A 25,453-nucleotide genomic window follows, 5' to 3' on the forward strand; every position below is an offset into this window, starting at 1 on the left:
TACGAGCGGGCAAGATTCATGAGTCGCAATTACGTGAAGTATCCGCTTCATCCACTCTCTGATTAAGAATCCCTATCGACTGTCAGTCCAGCACAGCCCAACTCATACTATAGTCGGGTGGTAGCGTATTGAGTAGCGATGATGCTTAATATTCACATTGCGACAAAGTTTGCCACTCCATTCCATGCTATCGCATGTTGCCATGAACCCGGGTCTAAATGTCTCCATCAGAATCACAGTATTCGAATGATGATCAGCAAGGCCAATCCTTGGAATTAACAGGAACCCCGCAACGTTGGAACTCTGGGTCTACGAACCACGAACGGTGTTATCGTTCTGCCAACTCTCCTTCAGCGGCTCTCACGAGATCAGTTAAACTAGGAGTTTGCTAGATAAGCAGGTATTAGGAAACGTTGTTTTTGCTCTACACGGGAGATAAATCACACATTAGGCTCCAGAAGCTTAATGGCTATTGTTCTCGGGAATGGATTACGGGGTATTAAAAGCCCATGCCCGTCACCCGTACGATTTGAAATGGCCGGCTTCTTACGTCCTATTATAGCAGTGCGTAATTTTCGCCTTCTGTTACCTTGTTAAATTTATTCAGCTGAGCACCAAGGATTACAATGTAGCAATCGCTTTCTCCAAATCGATAATAGACAGAAGAACGTCCGCAGCCTTCAAAAGTCCGGCTGATCCTCCGGCGATGCTCAATCGTGTCTTATCCTTTGGTACTGCGAAATGTTAGTAACTTATGCAAGTTTGGGCAGTAGAAACAAACCTGAGCGCACTTCCCGCCCATATGCCCTACCAGCCTTGACTTTGATTTCTCTCCAATGCCCAGCACCAAGAGCTTGGTTGATGAATACAGAGCTCGACGTCGAATCCGACAAGACGATGGTTCCATTTGAGCCGCCGAGCGGCGACCAGGTTACGTAGGATGCCCCTCTAGGTTGCGGCCCGGTAGCTGTGCGCACTTCGCTGAATGGTCCTATGCCTGAATTCTCTGGATTTTCAGTGATCCCATACTGAACCTGACTGGTACCATTTCTCATTGACTCAACTACTAAGAGATATTGGTTATTTGGAAGCTGTTATTGTCAGTATCAACAGTATCGGAAAAGATGAATTACTCCACGCACCTCCGCCGCGCTCAAAGATCCTAAGATATCTGACAGAGCTGCTGAGCTTGTAACATCCGTCGCTGTTCCCCAGGTAGTCCACATGTCTTCCGTCGATAGTTGTACGACTTTCTGTGCATGTTGGCCATCGCGTTGGTCTGAAAAATAGACAGTAAGTCGCTTATCACTACATGCAAATCAGCATCCCCACTTGGCTGGAGCTAAATGAAGTTAAGTTCATGAATTGGACTCACTGATACAGCATGAAGGGTTCTACGACAGCCGCACCGCCCACGGAGATAATGGGCCCACCTTCTGCAATGCGGTGTACAAATTCAAATGTCTCGCCCTGGTCGTAGCTTGCGTATAACTCTATATTGGTGCTTGTGACATCAACGGCATTCACAGCAAGGAGCGTGACGTTTGTGTTCCCGCTCCACAAGTCTTCAATGAACAATAAATGTGGCTCAAGCAACCTTCTCCCAGCAACAGTAGATCTTACACCGCCTTGAGGATACCACGTGAAGCCATGATTGCTCGATCGATAGACTAAGAGTGTGTCATTGGTCGACGCTGCATCGTTCCACGCAGCAAGCATGGTATTGTTGGTTAGGTACTCCGTACGCGGCGATGTCAGAAGATGGGCAGAATTGTCGGGCTGGTAGATGGTTACATTGTAGAATGTACCTATCCCAGTTGGTTTAGGCACAGGTGGATCGGGAGGACTTGTCTCTTCTGGATCGGGGTCGCTGGTGGGTGTTGGCCATGGTGGGTCGTCGTCCGGTTCTCCTGGGCATTCTGGGTCATCGTTCTCTGAGTCTTCGCATGGCTCTTCGTCCCATTGAGCTGTAACAATACAAAGTAAGAGCAAGATGGTGGCGAGGAAGAGTAGAGACCGCATTTCCAAAGGGGGTGTGAACAACCCAAAAACATATCTCGCAATTAGCTTGGAGCGCAAGGCACCCGCTTATTTGTACTGTTTGAAAAGAAATGCCATATTTTTCAGACCAAACAGCCGGCTTATTGTCGTGCCGAATGTGTTTGCCATATGCTGCAGCCCAAGTTGTTTCAACACACCTCGACTGGCCTGTAATCTCGGGTAAATCGTCAAGGTAGTTCACCCCGCAAACCACTTTCGGAATTTAATTAATGCAGAAAGAGGCCAATCAGGAGCCCCGGGTGAGGAGGCTAGAGTACATTTGACAGGCATGCTTTGGTGTTCTATACAGCTTCGTATTGCGGCAGTTACTGATCCAATCTGCCATTTGTGCCAATGATAGAAACCATGAGTCAATTATCAGTTGCTTGAATCTCCTGACAGCATTCTGGTAGATATTTGCTGCATTCCAATCATCTCGCACTGTATCGCTGCCAAGGGCCGTAAAGGCATTGCTTCTCACACGAAATCGATGCCTGTGAACTTCCTCCTCTTCAACCGATACTGAGTCCCATTCCGAGCCCTTTCAATCGCCCCACAATATCTTCCATGACTTTCTGTGCATGCCCCGAGCCAATCCTTTCCTCGGCTGGGGATGGCCGTTCGGTGCCTCCCACACAACTCCAACTTGACGCTCTTCTCCAACTTCCTACGCCCATGTACTTCGACTTAGACGGCCAGGCACATATGTCCTTAGTCACCAGTTCCCCCTCGGAATCAATTCTTTCTGCATCAAGAGTTTCCGGTGGCATGTTGTGTTCGACCCAGTCTACCAGTGCGCCAAGCGGATCTTTGAGTTGAGCACCGACACCACCACCGCAGTGTCCTAGACCTGGTGCAAGAAACAAACGGAAGTACTCGTCCACTCTGTGCGCTCCTCCCATCAACCGTTCAACTTTCTTGCGGTAAGCGACAGTGTTCTGATAAGGGATCAGTTGATCATAGAGACCATGCCATGTGATCATCTTAGTTCCTGAGGCTTCCAGTGCGGAGAGGTCCGGATTGTTTGTGTCGAGTAAACCGCCAAATTCGTAATTTGCCAGACCATAAAGCTCATAGTATTTGTTGACATCTGTCAGTTGACTCAGATCGTAGGTGGGGTCTTTGAGTACAAGGTATTTCAGCCAACTCGCAGATATTGGGAAAGGGCGCTGCGAGCGAACCCCATCTTCCGAGATTGAGATCTTCGCGAGTGAAATCATAGGTACACCACGCGCAAGGCCTGGGAAGAGGGGTTTTCCTGGTGTTGATCCTGGGCCTTGATGGATATCGGCAATGATGCGAGCCATCTCCTTGGAGAATACCAATTCTTTGCCATCGCATTGGAAGGTACGATTGTCACCCACAAGACTATACGGATCAAGCTCGCACTGTTCTGGGTCTTCGATAATGCCATCTAGCACGCCGTCTATGCTATCGCAGGCCTCGACAACTCTCGCTTGGTAGTATTCCAGCTCGCAGTTGGATAGATAGGTTTTGGTATCCTCCATTCGCAATTGAGGCCAGAATAAGGAAAGTACTAGATGGCTAAATTCAATGGCAGGCGCATTGGCAAAAATTCCATCTACTAGATGCGGGAATCTCTGGGCAATGGCGTAGCCCTGGCGTCCTCCTGTGGAGCAGCCATTCCAGTAAGAATGGTGCGGCTTTACTCCATAGAACTGCTCAGTGATGCGTTTGCCGATAGGAATCTGGTCGGCAATCGAGCGCGAGGCGAAGTTGTGGAGCAGGTGCCATTTGACGGTTCTGTCTTCGTTCAAAGCCCATGATGCGTCCCCGACTGCCGTGTCTTCTGCACTATGCCCACCATCTGTAGAGGCTGCTGCCCAGCCGTTTTGTACAGCGACGCCCAGGTGTGCATCGAACATTCCAGTTGTGAAGCCAGCACCACCTGTTGCTTGGAAACGTCCATTCCAGTCTTCCGAAGTCAGAGGCAGCCAAACCTCGATTAGAACTTTATCATTCGTGTCATTAAGACCCAAGGAAGTATCAGCTGCCGTCTGGTGGGTCAGAAAGATCTGGACCTGACAGAAGTTGAGACCCTTCAGAGCGGGTTGGGGACCAGCTCCACGGCTGGTATAATCTAGCTGCTGCTTTGCTTCGATTGATAGGATTTTGATGCGGGGAATGACATCGTCGAGGTTAAAACTGCTGGACGTACACTCTGCTTGTGGGGTCGAGTCTGCCACTGCGATGGCCGCACCAGCAGCGAAAAGGCCACCTATCAGTCTTGCTACAACCATATCAATCCGATTATTCAATGAATGACCGTCAACATGCGAGACTGCTCGTGTTGTTTCATATTGAAGGGACTGTGCTAAGACGTGAGCAAAGTACCGAAGTCGGTGTAACCTCGGCAATGGCGTACGCTAGAGTTAATCAGTGTTAGCTCTCCCGACCGGTACGGGACGGCGTCTAGATGCCGCTTCCAGTGAACCAAAGCTGAGCAAAGCCATCTCTACCTACACGACCAACAACCGATCGAATCGAGACTCAGAAGAGCACTGACATCTCTAGACGATGGACGATAGATGACCCAAAATTTATGAACCCAAACTAAAAGCCAGCAAGAGACGCCTTATAAGATGCCATTCACCTCTTCCAACTCAGCTCTACCCAGTGCAATCAATCATGAACTTGACCAATTACCGTCTACAGCCTCAGCTATTCTGCCTGTATAGGAAAACTTCACCCAAATACAGTCCAAATTTTTTGTTCAATCTGTTTTGAATTGACCGAACGCTCGAGAGGCACCACATCTCATGTTCAGACTCCGCGAATCCACGCGGCGATCTTCCCCTGATAGTAAAGATGACCTTCTCCACAACAATCCACATCTTTCAATGGCAATTCCATTTTTACCGTTCGCAACGCCGAGGCGACCCGTCCTTATCTGGGCTTATGAGGCGCGACTGAGGCCGCCTCATGCCATGCCTGCTGGCTGAAGAAGCATGTATCTGGTTGACTTGGGCGTCGTCCCAATGATGCGTTGGTGGGACCGATTTAGTCATCTATCTATTTGAAACAATATGTTCTAGCGATTCGGGCTCCGACACGCCGTCCTGGCATGTCATCAGATCCCACAGCAGGGCACCAAGTCTACCCCGCAATGCACAGCCTTAAAATAGGGTTTCGTCTCTCAAGACCCAAGTCGCTCCAATACTGCTGGTCGACTCGGATAACCTCAACCTGGCAACTATACATGCTGTTATTCTCGCTCTTATTATGCTTTCTAAAGCACTCGAACCATTACTACTGACAAGATTCCAGATTCTTTTTTTGGAACACGGTACTTGCCAAGACCATATTGCTCACATTGTCATAGTGATCTAGGCTATTACCGTACAGGCTCGACGAAAATCCAGCTTCGAAGGAACGGATAATGTACGCTAGTTCCGGGCGAAATGCCGTGCCACAGACCATCGTTAACTCAACTCTGTGACGTTCGGTATTTGTTTCGTTGGTTGATTCATAGGATTTCTTTCGATTTCATGATCACCACAGTAACGCCTCGTGAGAACCACTTTTAGTTGATGGCAATGGTTCCTGTGCAGTTCAACGGGAAGGACGGGCGGGAGAGGCGCACCAAACGGCAGCACCCCAGTCGCATCTGTCTCTACCGGTACCTGTCAGCCGCGCCACATAACATTCATCCTTCAAGATCCGCCAGCGGCTAATGGCCCCAAGTTTAGATGCACATTGCAGCTACCTCTGGCTCGCTTGTAGGCTTACCACTGCACGTCAGCGACATATTCTGTGATCGAGGCCTGTCATTCGTTCCATCCCGACGAACGCTTAGGCCGGTCATTTCTGGTGGTAAGGAGGATTATTACAGCACAAATATACGGTAAAGATCGGGGTAAGCCTTGCCTAAAATTGCTATCGTGAGCTAAGGTTGGAACATCTTGCTATCAATCCTGGAGACATGATGGATCAAGGAATCTGTCTGTCAGATGTCTTAACAACACCCATGTACTCGCTTACATTGGGGGGTTTCTCTATAACCTCAGCCCGGGCCTAAAGAACGCAGGAGAGCATTACAGGTTCGAATCTTTCGCTTCAGTTCAGAGCAACATTGTTTCACTATGCCTACGGTGTTACGGCGTACAACATTCTGAATATTGTACTCATCTGCGCCTCTTTTCTCGCATCACGTCAGGGCCGGTTGTTTAGTCGTTTTCTTTCTTTCTTTTGTTCTGTCATCATGAGATTTTCAACATCATTCTTAGTGGCCCGTCAGGATTCGCTGCCAGGGGAGGACCGAACGACAGCTATCACGGTAGCATCATGGACGCTGATGTTCATCACCGTAGTCGCATTTGCTGCCCGACAGATCACCAAGACTATCAAGTTTCGTAGATTTGCCATTGATGATGCTTTCGCTCTCACGGCTACTGTAAGTCTTATCTCTAGATTTTCAAGCTATCTTACCAACGTATGAAGATATTTGCAGTTGGTCTGTCCATCACAGCAATTGTCCTTGCGTCTCTAGGCTCAAGCGTCCGAGGAGCCTTGACCACCGAGCGGGCAAATATGCTCACGAAGGGCATCTACGCTTCAGATATATTGTACATCTCAGCGTCTTGCTTCACGAAACTATTATTGCTCGCTGTGTTTTATGAGAGTCTAAAGAGACTTGCCTTGCAACGTCGCTCGGTGTTTGTCTTCGGATGCTTCGTTTCTGGATGGAGCATTGCATCTATACTAGCCATCGCAGTGCAGTGCCCACTGCCCCAATCGTGGGATACGGTGACCTCGCGATGCTTTGATACGGTAAGTTACACCTATGGGAGCTCACTGTATCCGGACTAACCTGTTGGGGGTTGTTTTTACTTGCGGAGAGTGAGAACTTGCTGACTCTGCTAGCGAGCCTTCTGGATCACATACTGTATCATTGACTCCAGTACTGAGCTATTGATCATTGCATGGTCTCTCATATTAGTCTCGTATCTGAAGGTCTGCCTTGCTTGTAAAGTAGCTATCGTTGCATGCTTCGCGTCTCGTACACTCGTTATCTGCGCCGCCATCCTCCGTCTCATGTGGCTTTACCCATCAACGCACCACCAGCAGCCTAAATTCCAATTTGGGCTCCCTACTATCGTTACACAAGTACAAGTCTGCCTTAGTGTGTGCACAGCCTGCATACTATACATATTCCCCTCTTTAAGGTTTAAAGAAAGCAAAACCTGGCCATCGACCTTCACCAGAAGTCTGAAGGACCATAAAATCCAGAGTTCCTGCCCCATCAGCTCATCGCTCTGGTTCAGGAGACATAAGCCACGAGATGCCAACAAACCCTGGGACTCAATTGACCATGGAAACGGCAGCTACGAGCACGTCTCATACATCTCGCCATATCTCGCCACCCCTAGACCCACGAGTCCATTGACAGCACCGCGAGCACCAACTCGATCGTCCAGTAAGCATGGATTGTGCATCAGCATCCCTCTTGCACAAAGGAATCCAGAATACGACTTGCTCAGCACAAGAACGGCCAGTTCCTGCGCACTGTCTCCCTCATGCGCATCGCCTCAACCTCTGCTCACACCTTTCGTTGCTACAAGGAAAGCACCGTCCCCTCCTAATAAGGCATACACTCCCGGTTCTGCACCGGCAGAATTCCACACTGCTTCTGCCCCAGCGACCCATCAAGACATACCTCGCATGGGTCCGTTTTCACTTTTTCCCCTGCAGCAGACCAGCTGCCGCTCCCCACAGCATCGCCAAACACGTATCAACTCCCCATCAGTCGCATCTACTCGTCGTCGCAAGAGATCACCAATGCTCTCCAGTAGGCCCAGCAGTCCTCCTCTCGCTACATCCCACCCTCCGCGATTGTGCACTGTCGAGCAACTCAAATCTAGCAAAATACCCCAGCCACAACCTCCACCAACAACAACCTTCGCACCGCCAAGAGAGCAGCAAACACGACCAGAATCTGTGCAAGATTTGAATTCACCCATGGGTGCAGCACTCAACAACTTCTTCAGTGGCTCTGCTCATGCCTCTCCTGGAGGGTATTTGAGAAATCAGCAGTACTTAGCGCCTTTTACACCCATCAAGGAGACGGCTCCTGGGTCGCACATCTGGCGTGCATCATGTGATGCGCAGCGCGATGGATTATTCTTACCGGAGAAGGTGTCCAGGGAGCGAACGATGCCTGTGATTAAGGATGCAAGGAGCAAGGCGAGGGTTACTGTTGTTGCGCGGCCGATGGAAGGTTGAGGTGATGTTTCAGCATTTGTTGTACTGAGCATTTCGTTGGAAGTGCGGTTTGTTATGCACTATTCCAGGCGTCCTGGGGCTGTTTTCTTGTACGATAAGAGGTGATATAAGGTTGAAGAGTCACGATACAAATGTTCGGTTTTCGGTAAATATTACGGTATGCCAGGCGTCTGTGTCCAGGTTGATTTGTACATTATTCTTTCACATAGCTCACTGATTGATTGGTGCCAAGAATAGCTATGATATATCTTACGAGGACCTATTGCAGCGCAATGTACGGTTGAAGCTTTGCACGCGGGCGGTGGAGGGAAACGGAGATAAGGAAGAGGATGGGTATTGCCGCGCGTCTTGGCACGAGTGAAATACGTCACGCCGAAGATTCCGAGTGACGAACACCACAGTGGCAGCCATGACAATCCCAACGTCTTTCCAAAGGCTTCCTGGTGAACGTCGTTCATCTCACCGTATACCCGATTGAATACCTTATTGCCTATCACTAGCGAACCATGAACTCAACTTCAGACCCACCACCAGCGAACACAGCACATACAGCCATGTCAGCTCCGACACCACCCATACCCTCCTATGAACAAGTCACCGGCTACGCGCCTCCCCCAGGCCCTCCGCCCTCGCACCCCTCAGATCCATCGCAAGCCTCCCAACAAGCCAACAACACACCTCCGTCCACGATACCGCCCTCCCTCCCCACAAACCCAACGCCACCACCCGAACTTCCTCCCGCCTACGCAGTCGTCGATGAGAAAGCAACCTCCTACACCATCTACGGCACCTTCATCCACACACCCTCAGGCCCTGCTTACCAACTCTCCTCCCTCCTCGATGCGCGCATAAACAAGATGCGGATCCGGCGGCTTCGGGCGGAGGAAGTATCGCGATTGCAGGCTGGCGCGCACAACATACCTTTCGATCTTTCCACTACACTCTACGAAATGCACGACCCACCTTTTATGATGAACGAGTATTACATTCGCGGCGCCTCTAGCACCACTCTCCCTGGCATACTTCAACTACGCTTTGGACTGAGGAGATGGCATGTGCGACATGTGCCCGCCGAGGGCGCGAAGCCGGTGGACTTGATGACCTGTGGGAAGCGAGGTGGGTTCAGTCGCGTGATCAAAGAGAGGCACAATGAAATGGAGCCATCAGAGTGGAAAGACAGCGAAGGCAGCGTGTTGGCGACAGAAGTGTTAAAGATGCAAGGAGGTGGCAAGATGCCGACAATTGAACTGAGAGAAGGTGTCGATCAGATGTGTAGGGAGCTGCTCCTCGCACTCTGGGTGGCGAGACTATGGGCAGCGTTTGGGGCAGGAAGTATGTATAACGGAATATGAGAACTTGAAGCCTTGAATCCAACTGAAAGCCACACCAAGACATTTCACAATGTCCGAAGAGGTCCATCCAAACGCGAATTTCACATGGAAAGAGCTAGCATTGGTATCTTACGTCTAACATCCCCTCGTTCATCCAACCATTTCCCCCCTATTTACTCCCTACGAACAACCCGCTTAAACCCCTGCTGCTCGACCTGCTCCTGCGCGGCCGCAATCGTAGCATCTGCATTCGGATCCGTGAATCCACAGCCCGTCTTCCCATTCTGCTCACTCGCCGCCTCAGCGCTGCACACGCCGTCGCCTGTCGCGGCGACCTGCGCGCAGCATCCGGAACTGCAGTCTGCGTCGGAGACGCAGCCACCGGTTATGAATTGCGAGCCATCGCCTTTGCCGACGTTGGCAGCGCCGGCTTTGTTCGGAGTTACTTGGGCAAGAGTGAGGGCGGTGAGGACTGGGTTGGTGTTAGCATTTGGGGGATTTTTGGAGTCAGGGAGGAGAGGGGAGGCGTACGGGTGATGAGGGCGGTGGTGGTGAAACGCATGATTGTTGATTGGGTAGTTGGAGATGAAGATTAAATAGGATGACAGTTATTGGGAGCTTTCGTAGCGTGAAGTTGTAGTTGTGAGAAATGACACCGGGTCTAATCTTTTGCAGTCACAGACAGCAAATTCGATATAGTATAGTATGTATAGAAGAACAGAAAGCTGATCGTGATTGTCTTTGGATAACTCTTCACCTCGCACGCACACCAAAGACCCTTTTATACATCCCACAACCACAACATCAGCCACCCTCTCCGTCCATGAACTCCCTCCCCTTCTCACATCTCGTCGCAATATCACATCCTCTTATCCCCCAACTGAAGCCAACACTGTATGATCGGCTATTGTCGCACAAGCCCTCCTTACTCCACACCCTTTACCACCATACCTATACCGTACCCATCATCGCAGCCAACTACACGCCCAACACTGCAATACTGCAGAGCCATACCTTAATGAGCGCGTGCCGAGGATATGCAAGGCTCGCTTCGAAATGCGATGGAAGCATCTCTGAACCGATGTGGCGAATAGGAAGCGGGCGTGTAAAATGTTGCGTGATGAGGTGCATGTCGGAGGTTATTGCGACACACGTTTCAGATGCTTCCATGACTCCATGGAGCTCGTGCGAGACACGTGAAGTGTTCAGACCCACATGTGCGGCTAGCGATTGGAGGCATGGTGATTGGGGCGGTTGGAACTTGGAAGTTTGAAGAGTTGAGGCTGAGTTGAGTATATCATAGTGAGGTTGGTTGTAAGTACATGGGTGATGTTATGCGCAGTTGAATTGGTATTGTCGCGCCATGCGAGGAGGCTATTCAAAAGTGTCCTTTGTAATCAACAACCATATGTCCCGGACTCGGGGGCACAATTCCTGTCTCCCAGACCTTCTTCTGGTTTCCTAGTTGGAAGAGGATCTCGCCGCCAATGACCATGACGTTTTCATGCTCGAACCAATTTCTGTCCCATGGTTCACCATTGATGGTGACGCTTTGGACATAGTATCCCTCTTTTCCATCACCGTCGTCCAAGCCTTGTGCACTAATCCTAAGTGTTTTGTCATGATTCACGGTCATGTTGATGTCGCTAAACCATGGACTCTCCAGCAGATATACATTGGTAGTAACAATCGGATACAACCCCAACATCTGCCACACCAACCAGCAATTCAATGCCCCTGCATCACTATTGCCCGGAATTCCGTCAGTTCCGATGTGATAGAAGTCACGAGCCAACTGCCTACCGCGCTCAACAGATTTGAATTGCTTATTGATGTAGTTGTAGAGGTATGGGTTTTCGAAATCCGGTTCGTTGGCCACATTGTTGATAGTTGTGATACCGAGACCATTGACACCGAGATCAACGCCCGACGTGTTGGGCGTGAAGATGTAGTCGAGACGTTGTTCGAAGGCTCTGAGACCGCCCATTAGCTCGATCACTCGACGGATGTCATGGGGGATGACGAAAGAGTATTCTGAAAATGGCATTAGTATGTTGAGAATGCTTGCAGATACATATGGCGGTACCAAAAGCAGTTCCCTCATAGCTTTCATCAGACCAGTTGCAATCACCGCAATTGGTGATATTGTAAGTACTATGAAACGTCCCGTTGGCGTAGCGAGGCATGACAAAGCCCGTGAAGTTTCGGCTCGTGGCGCTGGGATCCCAGCTCAATTGCCAGCCTGCCGAACGTTTTAGATACTTTTCTTGCTCCTCTGGGGCTTCGCCTGCTGCGATTTGACTAACGGCGAAGTCATTAAGCGAGTATTCTACTGTCTTCGATACTGCACGAGTGTTGCGGTCTGCAGAGACATAGCCTAGTGGGATCCAGTCGTCAAGTGCGGAGCGACCTTCTTTCAACGAGCCTTGAGAATCAACGGGGTTCTGATCAAAGAGAGGAGGCACTTCTGCATTCTTCTTGACTGCTGCGTAGCCTTCAGTCCAGTTGATCATGCCTCGTAGGCCCTTGACGTAAGCATCTGCCAATACGTTGTCTGCGTTTGAACCCCCCTGTACCAAACCATTATAGTTACCGGACCGACCATCGGGTAAATAGCCTTCATGCCTGAAAATATCAATTAGCGAACGAATCATTGATTCATAGTATGTTGGTTGAATCAGATGCCACAACGAAACCTGATTGCGGAAGAGATCCCACATTGTGTAGAAGTCATCCCAAGACGGCTCATCGGACTCCCAGAGCGGATTTTCACCAACTCGCTCACTTGGGATGAGATGCATGAAGTACAGACTTGAGTACAGCAATGAAAGTCTGGTTTTGTTCGCGGACGCTGATGTATCCACCCTGATCTTCGAGAAGACATCACGATTCCATTCTTCGCGTGCTGCGTTTGCGACATCTTCGATCGACCATGAGATTTCAGCGTTCTTATATGCGCATGCTTTGTCGACCGACTTAAATGAGATGCCAACTCGTGACCTGACAGTGGTAGTGTTACTCCACGTAAAAACTGCTCCAATACGATCGTTCAGTGGCCCTGATCTTGCTGAGGAACCGGTAAATGCCGGTTGGGGTATAATCCCACCGTTATCGAAAGTTCGGAAGTGTCGACTGGCGGGGAAAGTGTTTGTTCCTTTGAACGCTCTCGCTTTCTTAGGCGGCCTATCGAATTCGCCGCAGACATATACGGTCACAGGCGCTCCAATATTCCAGCCGCCTGCAATTGATGTGTAGCCGGTGTAGATACTAGAATTGGGCTGGATCTCAATCTCTCCGCCCGTGTAGAACTGTGAGTCCCACGAGCGCGTCGGATGTGGGAGGTAGTGCGAGAAGTCTACAAGAATATGACTATCCGCTGAGGACGAAAAAGAGTAATGATGCAGTCCAGCATGTCTTGATGCTGCTAGCTCAATGGTGATGTCTGATTCGAGCCGTGTACGGAAATAGCCCACTTCAGCTAGATCTTCCCCGACCTTGAACGTGATCAGTATCCAGAAAGAAGAACATCTCTTGACATACCCTAGATTGCCAGTACGTCCTGTTGTCTAGCGGATTAACGTCGCCATCGATGCTATTTAACGGCATCTGCGCCGGGAATCCATATTTGGGACCTCCTCCTGTTCCTGACTGATGCATCAAGCTGATTCCCGTGACATATCCGTTGGGTGTGTAACCGCCATTAAGAGCGCTCTGATTGATAGGCTCTTCGTAGGTGTCGATACCAAGCTTAACCATACCGAAAGGGACTGTGCCGCCCACGAATACATCTCCACCGCCATCTGTAGACTGTCAGCCATGTGTGTTATAGCATGATATATCGCGTACATGCGTAGCCTGATATGGCACCTTCAGAGCCAATAAATGGATTCACGAATTGCGCATAGTCGACATCTTGGGCGAGGATACCAGTGAATATCACCAGGACTGCTAAATTATGTATATACATTGTAGCGGTTCAGGAGTCGAGGAATTTTATTTCCCCATGTGTTAGGTATCCGTGTTCGTTAGACAGGTACCGTACATGGCTGTCCACGAAAAACATACCCCGCAGACGTCTGCGCACCTTTCCTTGTACGAAACGAAACGTGATCATGGCACAGCAACAAGGTTACATTGGAAAGGTGCTTGTGATTGTCTCGAGCCCAAGCGATGTGGTTTGCTATGACGTCGTGCAGTCTCCTCCTTCTTCACAAGTGCATGCCAAGATGCGGGGATCTGTGTTGGTCCCACATCACGTTGGAGAGACACATCACTCCACGAGTAATCAATTTTTGACGGAATCCTTGTTGAAGAAAAATTATCTTCTGTATTCGCGTAAAGACGCTGATTTTGCTATGGGCTGTATTCCCATTGAACCCTACTTGTCCTATACCGGTACCGGCCACTAGGTAATGTAGCACGCTAGCCTGTCAGTCCTTCTCCCTGACCTCATTTTCCCGCTGTATGTGTTCAGATTGTGCTCATTGAGCTCACTGGCGCTTGGGATAGCCTTCAAGCGCTCAAGCACGACGTCGATCGACTCTTCAAAGGCTTGTCTAACATTTGTCCCCACTCATATGCAATGACTCTGCCCAAAGTCTGTTCGCCATATATGTCTATGAGGCGGGGCGTGAAAGAAACCATGGATCGCCAATTTTAATACCATAAGACATAATACGACAAGACGCTTTCATTCAAAGCCCTTCAATTTCATCAACGTATCAGACTTTGAAACAACAGACAAAGTTGGGGTCATAGTGAAGATAGTAGCGGTATTCGAGAGCATAACAACGCCAAGGCAGACTTGGAAGCCCAAAATCCAAAGAACAGAATGCTGGAGTGACACGGTGTACTTTTTCCCGCGGCTCATGGTATTGATATCTATAATCGCGAATCATGAATTGAATCCACATTGTATATTACAATTATCACTCATCTCCCCTCCCCTTTACAAGTCATCGTTCAAGCCATCTGTCCCCTCACCGCACCAGGCAGCGCAAGACTAGAATGCGTATCCGCCATAAAAGCAGCCGGATCAGCCTCGATCATCTCAACATGAAATCCCTCGCCCGAATCCTTGCCCTCGATCATCACGCCCGTCGTAAACGGTCCTGTCATACATCCCGCACTATTCCTCACGGCAACGTCTCCATTGACGGGCTGTGGGTCGGGAAACGCGATTCGTGGTGGTCCCGAAGCCCCGCGCGCAGCTTGATGAATATGCGTGGCTGTTGTGGCAGGGGAGTCGAATTCGCCCTGGAAGTTGTGCAGAGTGATGTTGTAGCATATCATGTTTGCAGCGCTGTTGATGCCAAAGTTGAAGGTTCCTGAAGCCCCGGCGAGGCCACCGGTGGGTTCGGTGCCATTGACCACTTCTTCAGGGACAGCGTTGATGTAGTGTTGTGATGTAAATGCCAGGATTTGTTCCTCACCAACTGCGGTCGTGGCGAAGTCGGTAAGCTCTTGGATATTGAGATTGAGGGTCAGAGTTGTAGGTGCAGCGCATGCGCCGAGGACAAAGCCTGCAAGGATGGAGAAGCTTGAGCTCTTCATTATTGCGATTTTATATTATTATTTTTATTCGAAAAGGATAGTGAAGGTAATACGAATTGCAATTATGTTCGTAAAGAAGCGAATATAATAATGAATGTAAACGAAGAAAACTGTTCAACAGTGCGACTTACTGACCATTCTCCGGCTGCCTCGACCATCTTTATACTATGGACAATGTCGAGGCTGCCGGATGTACAGATGCCTTAGTACCAAGGCTTGGTGTTGTGCTGGAAAATGTGCTCCCGGCGTTTGAGGCAACTCTGGAACGTGTGGCATGTTTCAGTGACCTTGGCGTCGGGTTGCTGCTAGGAACACCCAAACATTGTCAACACACACTCCAAAGAACTAGAGAAATGTGTCGAGGAAGATTCGCAAGTGTTCCGAAGGAGTTTATCGGCCTCCTGGTCGGTTAGTTGTGGTCTCTCTTGTGACCTACACCCAAATTCATCGTACGATACCAAGACAAAGGTACAAAATTGTACAGCTTTCTAAAAAGTCTCGTCAGCTAAGCAGAACATATCGAGTGTGCACAAACACATTCGCCGCGCGGCTACAGTATTTGCATGAGAACTTTAAGGTGCATTCGGAGTCAGCGCTTACCTGACACCGTATTCTGATTCTCATTCATTAGAAAGTATGGCTCCACCACCCATAGATGAGTTACGACATTCGATGTTGATGCTCCGCGCGAAAAAATCTGTACAGGAGCCAGTAGGGAAGAAGCGACAGTAGGTGGTAACTTCGCGTAATAGTAGATTATGATGTGTTCGGCTTCTCTAGGTCGTTGACCAGTCGACAGAGGAGGTGCAACTATATTAAAAGCAGAACCATGTACCAATTCTCTTACCAGTTCCTTTCCAACTCTTCTCCACTGGCTCCATATCTTCTTTCGTATAAACATCGGTCTGTAGATCCATATCGCTCGCCTTCCTGAACTTGGTGCGCTTGACAAGCTTCCAGATGATAATCATTCCCACAAAGATAGGTAGCTCAAGATAGAAGCTCACAAAGTCAATAGCAGCAAACTTCGGACTGAATGCAGTCCATCCTTGGACGAGCACGATGAAGATATTAAGCACAACGCACAGGACCGGTCCCCAAGGATAGGTCCAATTCTTGAACGGAAGCAAATGTTCTTTGCCCTGAGCCTTTACACCTGCTCGAAACCGCAGTGATGCGATGCCAATGCTGATCCAGCTCAATTGGTTGGAGACGCCCACTATGTTTTGCAACCATGTCCAGAGTTGGCCAGACCCAACGAAAGACAAGGAAAACAGGACAATAGAGACTAGACTGGTGGTCATGACCGCTACCCACGGGACCTGGTACCTAGTCAACCTGGTAAAGACTTCCGGGGCATGGCCATTTGCGCCCAGCGTAAAGAGCAGTCGAGACCCGGCATACAGCGCATGGTTTCCTGCGGAGATGACACTGGTAAGAATGACCGCATTTACGAAAGAACCTGCGGCCTTTGAACCCGCCATCTGAAACGCAATCGTGAATGGTGACGTGCGACTGGACTTGGTGCTCAGGCCAGGGTAGTCGTATGGAATGTTAAGGCCAATCATCAGGGAGGAGAGGATATAGAAGAGGAGGATGCGCCAAAACACATTCTTGACGACCTTTGGCAGCACGCGAGCTGGATCCTTCGTTTCTCCGGCGGTGATGGCGATGGATTCTGTCCCGCCATATGCAAACGAAGCTGTCACAAATACTGATGCGAAGCCTCCTATACCACCGACAAAGGGCGCATCCCCTTTCGTGAAGAACTTGCCTCCGATATAACCGTATCCGATATTACCACCGGCATTGACTGCGATGCTCAAGATAATGAAGATGATGATCGTCACTACCTTCAGTAGACTGAGCCAGTACTCCAATTCGCCATATGCTCGTACATGGATGATGTTCGCCAGAACGATAATCACCCATACTATGATACCGAGTGCATACCATGGGAAGCTGTCCGTCCAGTACTGCACTAGCAACTGCAGTGCGACCAGATCAGCGGCTGTCGAAACCGCATCATTGAACCAGTAATTCCAGGTGAGAGCAAATCCAAAAGCATCGTCAACGTAGCGGCCAGCGAAGGTGCAAAAAGATCCTGCAACGGGCACAAAAGCTGCCATCTCGCCTAGTGACAACATCGTCACGAAGACGATGCCTCCGACGATGGCATAGCAGATCAACAGCGACGCAGGCCCACCAGTTGCCAGCGCTTTCCCGGTCCCTAATATTTGTTGGCCTCCATCCTTTGTAAACGTAAGTTCATAAATGCTCAGACATACCTAGGAACAATCCAGTTCCTATAGTCCCTCCTATTGCAATCATCTGAACTTGTCTCGCGCTAAGAGAGCGGCGCAAGCGATCCTCATTGACCACGTGCAGATGGGTCCGTTCTGCGGAAGCCGGTGAATGTTCCTTATCACATGGCGCCTTCTCTGGGTCGATCATGGCTGCCATGATAGTCGTTGCGATGACACTAATGGCGGGTGTCAAGAATAGCGAAGAGTGCTGGGCAACTGGAAGCCTTTCATGGCAAAGCTTGGTGTTGAATTAGGCCCACGCCTGCTACTCGCGCCACCCACCGCCGAGGTAGGGCAGCTGCAACCTCTTTTTGCACAAACATTGCTACAACAAAGCACGCAATATCTCTGGTTGCGTATTGGTTGGAGTGCGATGTAGCAATGATCCATCTGACCCACGCCGAGAGTTTCACCAACCAACCTGCGTACGGTTAGCCGGTTACTCAAAGCGAATGACTCTGACGGAGCTCCCGACAACATTATTCATCCCGGGTGCATCGCGACTTCAACCAAGTTGATATTATCGACCCGGAAATATCATGGTGTGGAATTCTCTACAGTCAACATGTTTTTCACATTAAGATCATATCCAAGTCATTTTAATACGTATGACGTCAACATCACGTGCAGTAGAAGTCCTACTCTACCTATGTACTAGAGTAGAGTAGCGCTATGATACTTCCTGTACGTGCAAACATGTGCCTCAGCTACGCGACATCTGCAAAGTCTGATCTATCCCTGGGAAGCCGTTACGCTAAGCATCACAGTCATGAATAGACACCATACCAATCCAAGTGCCCACATATACCTCAGGGGATCCTCCAACGGGCGTGCCGCTACACTTCCAATCATCAATGACAAGACCTAGCTACCTTTGCGCATGTCATCTCAACGTCATGCTGGCCTTGGTATTGGCTCAGTATTCCAGTCCGTTCATTTCAACAATAGCAGTGCAGAACATTGCCTAATCCAATATAAATGATGCGTGAATGATTACGAGTATACAAGCCTGCATTGAAATATGCGGCTTAGTATATATCGCATCTTCGCGCTTCTTAGAATCAGGATTGCCAAAGGGCGAAACAGTATTCAGAATTGTTCATAACAAGAACTTTGTGTTCCATTCCAAATTATCAAGAATTTGTGGCCGTCGACTATTCACAATGGCAGACGCAAGCGATAGGAAACTCGCGCTCCGTACCCACAAGGTTATTCCAGACGTGCTCACCGAAGACCTCAATCTGTCCTTCGATCTAACGTTGAAATGGCCGGAAGCCACACTGGACAGTCCCGGACAAGAACTCGATCGGGAGAAGACTCAAACCGAGCCCGAGGTTTTGTTGAACCCAGCAGTACGTTCTTACCTGAGTGCCCGCTCCAGATAATCGAATAGCGTGGGCTAAGCATCACAGCCTTCCGAACCCCTCGATAACCTAATCTTGATCATGACAGACCCAGATCTCATGATGAACAACGACACCTACTTCGGCCAAGTGCGGCACTGGCTGGTGACAAATCTCACTGCTAATCCAGACGGCAAATTGTCCCACCATGCCTCGGCTGAACGATCACCATACGTTGGACCAGCGCCGCTTCCAAATTACCTGTACTCCCGGCCCCATCGCTACGTCTTCATTCTAGCCCGGGCGGGAGAGAAAATCGCCGTGACGCCGGAGGACCTTCGCGAGCTGCAGCAGCCGTACATGGCGGCTGTTGCAGGGAAGCAGGGCGAGGTGCAGGATCTGAAAGATCGATGGGGGTTCAATGCGCAGAAGTTGGTGGAGAAGAAGGGGCTGGAGGTAAAGGCGGTAACTTTTATGCGTGTAGGGGGGAATCTGAAGAGTGCGGGTGCTAATATGGGGATGATGGGTCAGGCTATGGTGGACAAGGTATGCACGTCTATGACAGTTCACCGTAATTTATGCTAACTGGGGTTTCTGTAGGTTATCGGAGCTTGATGAGCATGTTCATGTGAGACAACGGTATGGAAGTGTCGATGTCAAAGTCTTCCAACTCGTTTCCTACTATCAGTGGCAGATTCTATCTCATTCTTTCAAAGGTATAGTGTACGTCTCAATGAAGTAATTTTCAGGGCGCGGAATGCCTCGGGAATTCCATCGTCGTTATCAAAGGTTTTGGTAGGTGCCTCGAACGTTCAGCTTTCCATCTTACCTTGTTCTCACTACGACTAAATCCCGTAGGCGGCGCCATGCCACCGAACATCACCACAAGCTTCTTGGTTGGTTTATCAGACTGCTCGACCATCTCGGCGCAATGCACTATCATACTGGATTTGGCATCTCTCAAAGGGTGTTGATTACAGCGCTAAAGGGTTGGCGTTTTTGAAGCTGGGTATGCCTGTCTGACGGGGGGTGGTCGACACGGATAAAGTCTCCGTGCTATGTTTGTTTGAGTGAAGATAGGAAAAGACCGTGGATTGATAGTATGAATCTAAGCCAGCAAAATCCTGGAACTGCTTGTGTTTCATGGTGTTGTAATGAGGCTAACATAGTCGATGACAGAAGACGAGGCTGGAAAGGGAAGCAGGTTCAGGCGATGTAGAGGTCATGTGATTTGGCGACACGCGCTAGCGCAAAACCACACGATGTGCGTCGCGTTCCTATCTATACATCAACCCCGCAGATTCCACGAATATCAATTCAGTTCGTGCAGCCATGTCGTCGCGAAACAGACAATCAAGAACACCGGCCAGCCGAACTTCCATGGTGGCCAGCTCCGCCCGTCGTGAGGCAACAGACGACCTCCCGCCCTACAAAAAACCATCCCATCCACTAGATGCCGAAGCCACCAGAGCACTACGTGAACTACAAGGACGCAACCTTGATAGTGTGAAGAAGCACAACAAGCAGGCCACAACGGCCATCACCCAGTCTGCCGAAAGCGTCAATGACATGCTCCGTGAACACGCCCAGTACATTGAGCGCCGCCAGAAGAAGTGGGACGCAGGCAAGAGTCTAGATGACAAGGAAGAGGAAGAACGCACCATGGCCGAGCTGCAGGAAAAAGTAAATGAAGCTACCACCAAACTGGAAGAGAGCATGCGCGCCATTATCGACTCGACCATGGCCACCCAACGCATCGACTCCACCCTCGACTGGCTTCGCGAAAACGCCCCCCGACAGCTCGAGGCAGAATACATGACGCAAATGAGCCAACGCGCCAGCCAACTCCAGCAATCCCAACTCGCCCGCCAATCCCACAACGAAGACTCAGACGCCGACGACCAAGACATACAAAACAGCACCACCAACACCTCCACCCCAGGCCCCACCCCCCTCACCAACACCCCGCGCATCGCCCTAACCGGACCCTCCCACCTCTTCACCACCCGCCTCGAGCGCGAAAAAGACGCGTACACCGCCCTCTCCCTCACCACGCGCTACGCCCGCCACAACGACTACCGCGACTTCCGCCGCCTCGTGCATGACGCCCAACACGGGGACTCGGGCCCACCCCTCGGCCACGAAGACACCTGGTTCAGCGCGGATGGCTCCCCGGCCCCCGGCCTCACCCACGCCTCCCAGCGTGGCGGCGCCCCAGACTCGGACGATGATCTCATCGTCGACAAGGCGAGCATCAGCACGCGCTGTCCGCTGACGTACCAGCGCTTTCAGGACCCGTGGACGAGCACAAAGTGCCCGCATACGTTTGAGCGGAATGCCATTCTCGAGATGATTAGGGGGAGTGCGCATCGGGTTGGTGGGAGTGGGGAGCGGGTGGTCGAGTGTCCGATTCAGGGGTGTGCGCAGCTGTTGACGGCGGGGGATTTGAGGAGGGATCCGATTTTGATTAGGAGGATTAGGCGGTTGATTCGTGCAGAGGAGGAAGGGTTGGAGGAGGATGAGGATGAGGAAGAGGGGGAGGATGCAATGGAAGAGGACGAGGAGGTGAAAATACCAGGTACACAACACACAGTCATCGAAGACCTGGGCGATCCAAGCGACACCGACGAATAAGCTTAACATTTCAGCCCCACAGCATACACAATCACAATCATACCGCACATCCACACCTTACACGAAAAAAAAAAAGCCAACTCCATTCCACATGTCGTGGAAATCTCAATTGATGTCAGAATATGCCACACTACAGCAACACACATCCAGCACAAGTAAGAAGAAAACATGCCCAAACCCCTCACATCAAACACACAATAGGTATCCCCCCATATGCCCAATCTCCATACCACATGCAAACTCAAAAGCAACCCCACAGGCCCACAGGGCGCAGACGACATACCCAGCCGCCCGCCTCAACTCCGGCCGAGAACAAGGACGTGAAAAGGAAAAATAGAAAGCGGTGGAAACCCGCGCAACTGCTCAGGAAACCCACAAGAGCCGAAACGAGAAGGGGAAAGTAAACGCCGCGAAGAATGAATACGAGAGAGAGAGTATACGTCCCTTGACCGTGTTCCCTTCTGACTCGGTATCGGTAGCAAAAACAAACAGACAGAGAGAAAGAGGGAGGTCAAGAAAAGAAACACGTCAGCAAAGAATGCCCGCAAAAGACAAAAAGAAGCGTACTCAGACTACGAGTACAAGAGGACGGCATCACTAGTCGTGGCTTCATGGATTCGTGGAAACGCAGGCGGTGTGGCGGGGCACGCATTGGTGGGTTTTTATTTAGTGATGAAGCCGAGGTAATCTGCGACGATGAGGGTGACCATTCTGGTGTGGGTTGTCAGTTGCTGGGTTTGTGGGAAGGAGGAGGAGAAGGAAGGGAGGAAGGGGGAAGAGAATATAAAAAAAAAAGAACCTACGCATGCGGCGCAATCCTCACATAATACGTCCCAAACCCGCGATAAAACCTCAACAAGCCCTCCTCCCTCGCCACCTTTCGAAAGCAGTCAAACATGCCCTTGTACGGCAACGTGCCGTCTGGCGCCCTCGTCTGCTTCTGCAACCGCGTCTTCATAAAGTCAAAAGGCAGGGAGAGAAAGGAGGCGAAGAAGCCAGCCACGGCAGAGGCCGTCAGCGTCTGCGTCTGCGGCGAGAGCGATGTGTGCTTGAGCTGCTGCTTGGCCTCGCTGAAGAAGGCGAGCTGGCCAAAGTTGAGGGCCATGGCGCGGACGACGGTCGGGTAGGCGCCAGCCCATAGTCTGGCCACGCCTTCGGTCCGGGCGATGCGGGTGAGGGCGTCGATGACGGAGGTGTAGTTTGCGCGGCTGGCGGCTGGTTTGAGGCCGTCGGATTGCATGCGGATCAGGGCCAGGTCGGCGGGGTTTCCGGCAATGGCGGCGAGGCCTCCTGCGGCGAGGCCGGCGGCTGCGCGTTCCTTGAAGCCGATGGTGGTGTTGTTGTTTTTTGCCCGGGTGGAGAGGGTGGACATGAAGGTGTCGAAGAATCCGATGCGGGCGGTTGTGTAGACGGCTTGGCGGAGGAGGCCGGCGCTGAGGCCAGTGTAGAGATCTGTTACTTTGCCCGAGGCTACGACGTCTTTGAGGACGCTGATGGGGGTTGGTTTGGGTCCTGTTTTCACGCCCTCGCCGGCCAGTTGGAGACGAACTTTGATCATGTCGACGGGCTGGATGACCGTGGTGGCTGTCATGCCTGCTAGACCGCCATTGATGAAGGGCAGGGCGGCGCGCATAAAAGGGGTGTGGAGGAAGTCTGTGGTTGCCTTTTTGGGGTTCTCTGCGGCTTTGGACATTGCGGAGGAGGCGTCGCTGAGGACTGATTCGGAGGATTGTTTGGCGTTCTCAAGGGCGCGGGCGGCGGGCATTTTAAGGGTTTGGGAGGTGGTGGTTACTGTGGTGGACATGGCTATGTCAGTCACACTGCCTCCTTCAAGGGAGAGTAGTATGATGTGGAAGTATGTGCGTAGTGCATGTGCGTGTACAGGTGTAGACAGACAACGAAGAGGGTATCCAGCGAAGCAATGCGCTAAAACGAGGACTGGAAAGCAGATGGAGGAGCGTGAAGAAAAAAAAGGGAACCGATATGGTGGACCAAAGATCAAAGAAGACGAAGACGGAGAATGGAGAACAATCAGCAGCAATCTATATGCTCGACTGATGACTCCACCACACTACCCTACTGTGATGTGAAGACCTTCCGCGCCCAGCAACGACGCATCGCATTTACGCCCCGGGCTGTGGACAGCAGCCTGCAGAGGAGCCTCAACAGTGTTCCATGATGGTAGTGTTAGTTGGCAGTCAACAGCCGCGGCCGTGGAGTCCCATTGCGTGTACCGGTTAGTGAGACGACTAAGCCGGCGATGACATAGCCAGCCCCGTCTGCAATCGGCACAAGCAACAGATGGCCCAGCCGGACAGCGATCCACGTGCGCGACTCCCGAGACAGCCCGCTAAGAGAGACGAGGGAAAAGGCAGTGAATGCGGTGGGGAACAAGAGGAAATGCGCGGTGTGAGGGCGTGGGTGCGTACCTGGTGGGCAGTGGAGTTCGAGGCAGTCCGTCCGCGCCAAGGGTCACCAATCTCTGGTGTCCAACGCTCTCTCTCTCTCTCTCTCTCTTCTCTCTCTCTCTCTTCTCTCTCTCTCTTCTCTCTCTCGCCCGTCCGTGTGTGGGTCAGCCCCGAGTCAATTGTATACGGTTAGGCCGGGTGTAGCTGGCCCGGTAAGCGCTGGTACAAGACAACGTTTGCGTGTCAGTGTAGGAGGAAGAAACGGGAATCCAAACAAGCAAAGTTGGCTGTTTAAAATCAAACCAGCGTCTTGGGGCCCATGGTGCTGCTCTTCTGAGGTAAGCCAATCCGACAGCTCACCTGCGTGAGGGGGTTTCCCGTGCTTTCTGGCTTGCGACCGATGCGGGGAAATGCTGCTGGCCTGAGGCAGAGACCGCTGACAATGCCATCAGGGCCCGAGTTGTCGTCCCACGGGTGTACCGCTGCTAACCAATCGGGTACATGGTATTTGGTCTTATTCAGGTTACAAAGTGTGGTTTGAGGGGGATCGTGGTACTCGTAGTAGAGACTGGCATGTGCGTGTGTGTTGTATGTCGACTTCATCACCAGCGCCACCAGCGATGCCATATACGCTATCATCCTAACACAACAAAAGTTACCGTAGATGCCCGATGACTTTCAAGAACCCTCATCAGTCCTCTCTCTTCATGCACGTCCTGACCGCGCCGGCCCCCATCCCGTGCTCACTGGGCTGCAAGCGGAACCGGCTCAGACAACCACATGTCCCACACTCCACATCCGAACCATGACGTCCCTTAGCACCACACTTTGCTAACCAACCGTGCACACCACACCATCAACACCACACATGCCCACACCAGACGGTCACACGTCACATGTTCCATAGCGTGCATCCATGCCATCGCATTACTGAGAACCATGCTGTACATCACTATAGAATACATGACCCGTCTAGCTTCACCTCGGCGCACATCTACTCACCCACCAACCCGCAATCAGACTTCCACCCTCCTAACCCATTGCCGCATACCTAAATGTACTCAGTCCCCCCGCCATCAAACCCCACACCAGCACAAAACTACTTTTCCGCCCTCCAACACCCGTGCGCTTATCCGAACAACGCCAGTACCATATGGTAGGCACCCCGTAGAGTACCTACGACCAGCCTTATCCGCGGCCGAATCCCAACACTCCACCTCCATTCCCACCCATACTCTGCATCTCACACCCCACCGCACCGCCCTCCCTCCCCAAGGAGAAGGAGAAATCTTGTCCGGCTAAAGGGAACGGACGCGAAAATAGTTTTCCGGCGCACGTACCGTACCTGTCCGTGGGTGTCTGAACAGGTTCGGGCTCGGGTGCGGATGCAGGAGGCGGGCGCGGTTGGGGAGGGTCGGGATGTGGGGGATTGGGTGGGTGTGGGATGACTGTGTTTGTACATCGGCATGTGCGACGGGATTGTGTGGATGGCGAGGGGGAGAGTGGTGTGTTGGGTGGATGGATGGATGGCAGGAGGTGCGAGACCATAATTTGTCAATACGGCTCAGATCAACATGTTTCCACCATCATCACAC

At 51.1% G+C, this 25,453-nt stretch overlaps 13 protein-coding genes across 13 annotated transcripts; 5 read left to right on the forward strand and 8 right to left on the reverse strand.

Moving 5' to 3' along the window:
* Positions 1-621: 621 nt before the first annotated feature.
* IAQ61_001447 (uncharacterized protein) lies at positions 622-2,022 on the reverse strand (the record flags this gene model as incomplete). Its single annotated transcript, XM_066095107.1, has 4 exons — positions 622-734; positions 782-1,091; positions 1,143-1,308; positions 1,376-2,022. The coding sequence occupies 4 exons, from the start codon at positions 2,020-2,022 to the stop codon at positions 622-624; spliced, it is 1,236 nt and encodes a 411-aa protein (XP_065954955.1).
* A 530-nt stretch (positions 2,023-2,552) lies between these two features.
* IAQ61_001448 (uncharacterized protein) lies at positions 2,553-4,301 on the reverse strand (the record flags this gene model as incomplete). The annotated part of the gene is made up of 1 exon (XM_003839704.2): positions 2,553-4,301. The coding sequence occupies one exon, from the start codon at positions 4,299-4,301 to the stop codon at positions 2,553-2,555; it is 1,749 nt and encodes a 582-aa protein (XP_003839752.2).
* A 2,794-nt stretch (positions 4,302-7,095) lies between these two features.
* On the forward strand, positions 7,096-8,283 carry IAQ61_001449 (uncharacterized protein; the record flags this gene model as incomplete). The annotated part of the gene is made up of 1 exon (XM_003839705.2): positions 7,096-8,283. The coding sequence occupies one exon, from the start codon at positions 7,096-7,098 to the stop codon at positions 8,281-8,283; it is 1,188 nt and encodes a 395-aa protein (XP_003839753.2).
* A 506-nt stretch (positions 8,284-8,789) lies between these two features.
* IAQ61_001450 (uncharacterized protein) lies at positions 8,790-9,733 on the forward strand (the record flags this gene model as incomplete). The annotated part of the gene is made up of 2 exons (XM_003839706.2): positions 8,790-9,615; positions 9,675-9,733. 2 exons carry the CDS (start codon positions 8,790-8,792, stop codon positions 9,731-9,733), a joined length of 885 nt encoding a protein of 294 aa, XP_003839754.1.
* A 54-nt stretch (positions 9,734-9,787) lies between these two features.
* IAQ61_001451 (uncharacterized protein) lies at positions 9,788-10,176 on the reverse strand (the record flags this gene model as incomplete). Its single annotated transcript, XM_003839707.1, has 2 exons — positions 9,788-10,086; positions 10,146-10,176. The coding sequence occupies 2 exons, from the start codon at positions 10,174-10,176 to the stop codon at positions 9,788-9,790; spliced, it is 330 nt and encodes a 109-aa protein (XP_003839755.1).
* Positions 10,177-10,992: 816 nt separating this feature from the next.
* On the reverse strand, positions 10,993-13,581 carry IAQ61_001452 (uncharacterized protein; the record flags this gene model as incomplete). The annotated part of the gene is made up of 4 exons (XM_003839709.1): positions 10,993-11,648; positions 11,701-13,108; positions 13,155-13,414; positions 13,461-13,581. The coding sequence occupies 4 exons, from the start codon at positions 13,579-13,581 to the stop codon at positions 10,993-10,995; spliced, it is 2,445 nt and encodes an 814-aa protein (XP_003839757.1).
* A 145-nt stretch (positions 13,582-13,726) lies between these two features.
* Positions 13,727-14,023, forward strand: IAQ61_001453 (uncharacterized protein; the record flags this gene model as incomplete). The annotated part of the gene is made up of 1 exon (XM_066095108.1): positions 13,727-14,023. One exon carries the CDS (start codon positions 13,727-13,729, stop codon positions 14,021-14,023), a length of 297 nt encoding a protein of 98 aa, XP_065954956.1.
* Positions 14,024-14,576: 553 nt separating this feature from the next.
* On the reverse strand, positions 14,577-15,167 carry IAQ61_001454 (uncharacterized protein; the record flags this gene model as incomplete). Its single annotated transcript, XM_066095109.1, has 1 exon — positions 14,577-15,167. One exon carries the CDS (start codon positions 15,165-15,167, stop codon positions 14,577-14,579), a length of 591 nt encoding a protein of 196 aa, XP_065954957.1.
* Positions 15,168-15,982: 815 nt separating this feature from the next.
* IAQ61_001455 (uncharacterized protein) lies at positions 15,983-17,824 on the reverse strand (the record flags this gene model as incomplete). The annotated part of the gene is made up of 2 exons (XM_003839711.2): positions 17,456-17,824; positions 15,983-17,397 (listed from the first exon to the last, which is right to left on the reverse strand). Exons 1-2 carry the CDS (start codon positions 17,628-17,630, stop codon positions 15,983-15,985), a joined length of 1,590 nt encoding a protein of 529 aa, XP_003839759.2. The 5' UTR covers positions 17,631-17,824.
* An 812-nt stretch (positions 17,825-18,636) lies between these two features.
* On the forward strand, positions 18,637-19,431 carry IAQ61_001456 (uncharacterized protein; the record flags this gene model as incomplete). The annotated part of the gene is made up of 3 exons (XM_003839712.1): positions 18,637-18,825; positions 18,886-19,362; positions 19,417-19,431. 3 exons carry the CDS (start codon positions 18,637-18,639, stop codon positions 19,429-19,431), a joined length of 681 nt encoding a protein of 226 aa, XP_003839760.1.
* Positions 19,432-20,148: 717 nt separating this feature from the next.
* IAQ61_001457 (uncharacterized protein) lies at positions 20,149-21,450 on the forward strand (the record flags this gene model as incomplete). The annotated part of the gene is made up of 1 exon (XM_003839713.2): positions 20,149-21,450. The coding sequence occupies one exon, from the start codon at positions 20,149-20,151 to the stop codon at positions 21,448-21,450; it is 1,302 nt and encodes a 433-aa protein (XP_003839761.2).
* A 662-nt stretch (positions 21,451-22,112) lies between these two features.
* Positions 22,113-23,254, reverse strand: MIC33 (putative mitochondrial 2-oxoglutarate/malate carrier protein; the record flags this gene model as incomplete). Its single annotated transcript, XM_003839714.2, has 2 exons — positions 22,113-22,161; positions 22,254-23,254. The coding sequence occupies 2 exons, from the start codon at positions 23,252-23,254 to the stop codon at positions 22,113-22,115; spliced, it is 1,050 nt and encodes a 349-aa protein (XP_003839762.1).
* Positions 23,255-24,155: 901 nt separating this feature from the next.
* On the reverse strand, positions 24,156-24,485 carry IAQ61_001459 (uncharacterized protein; the record flags this gene model as incomplete). The annotated part of the gene is made up of 1 exon (XM_003839715.2): positions 24,156-24,485. One exon carries the CDS (start codon positions 24,483-24,485, stop codon positions 24,156-24,158), a length of 330 nt encoding a protein of 109 aa, XP_003839763.2.
* Between the last annotated feature and the right edge of the window lie 968 nt (positions 24,486-25,453).

The sequence above is a fragment of the Plenodomus lingam genome, assembly GCF_022343315.1.
Source record: "Plenodomus lingam strain CAN1 chromosome Unknown contig_12, whole genome shotgun sequence".
Classification (NCBI taxonomy): domain Eukaryota; kingdom Fungi; phylum Ascomycota; class Dothideomycetes; order Pleosporales; family Leptosphaeriaceae; genus Plenodomus; species Plenodomus lingam.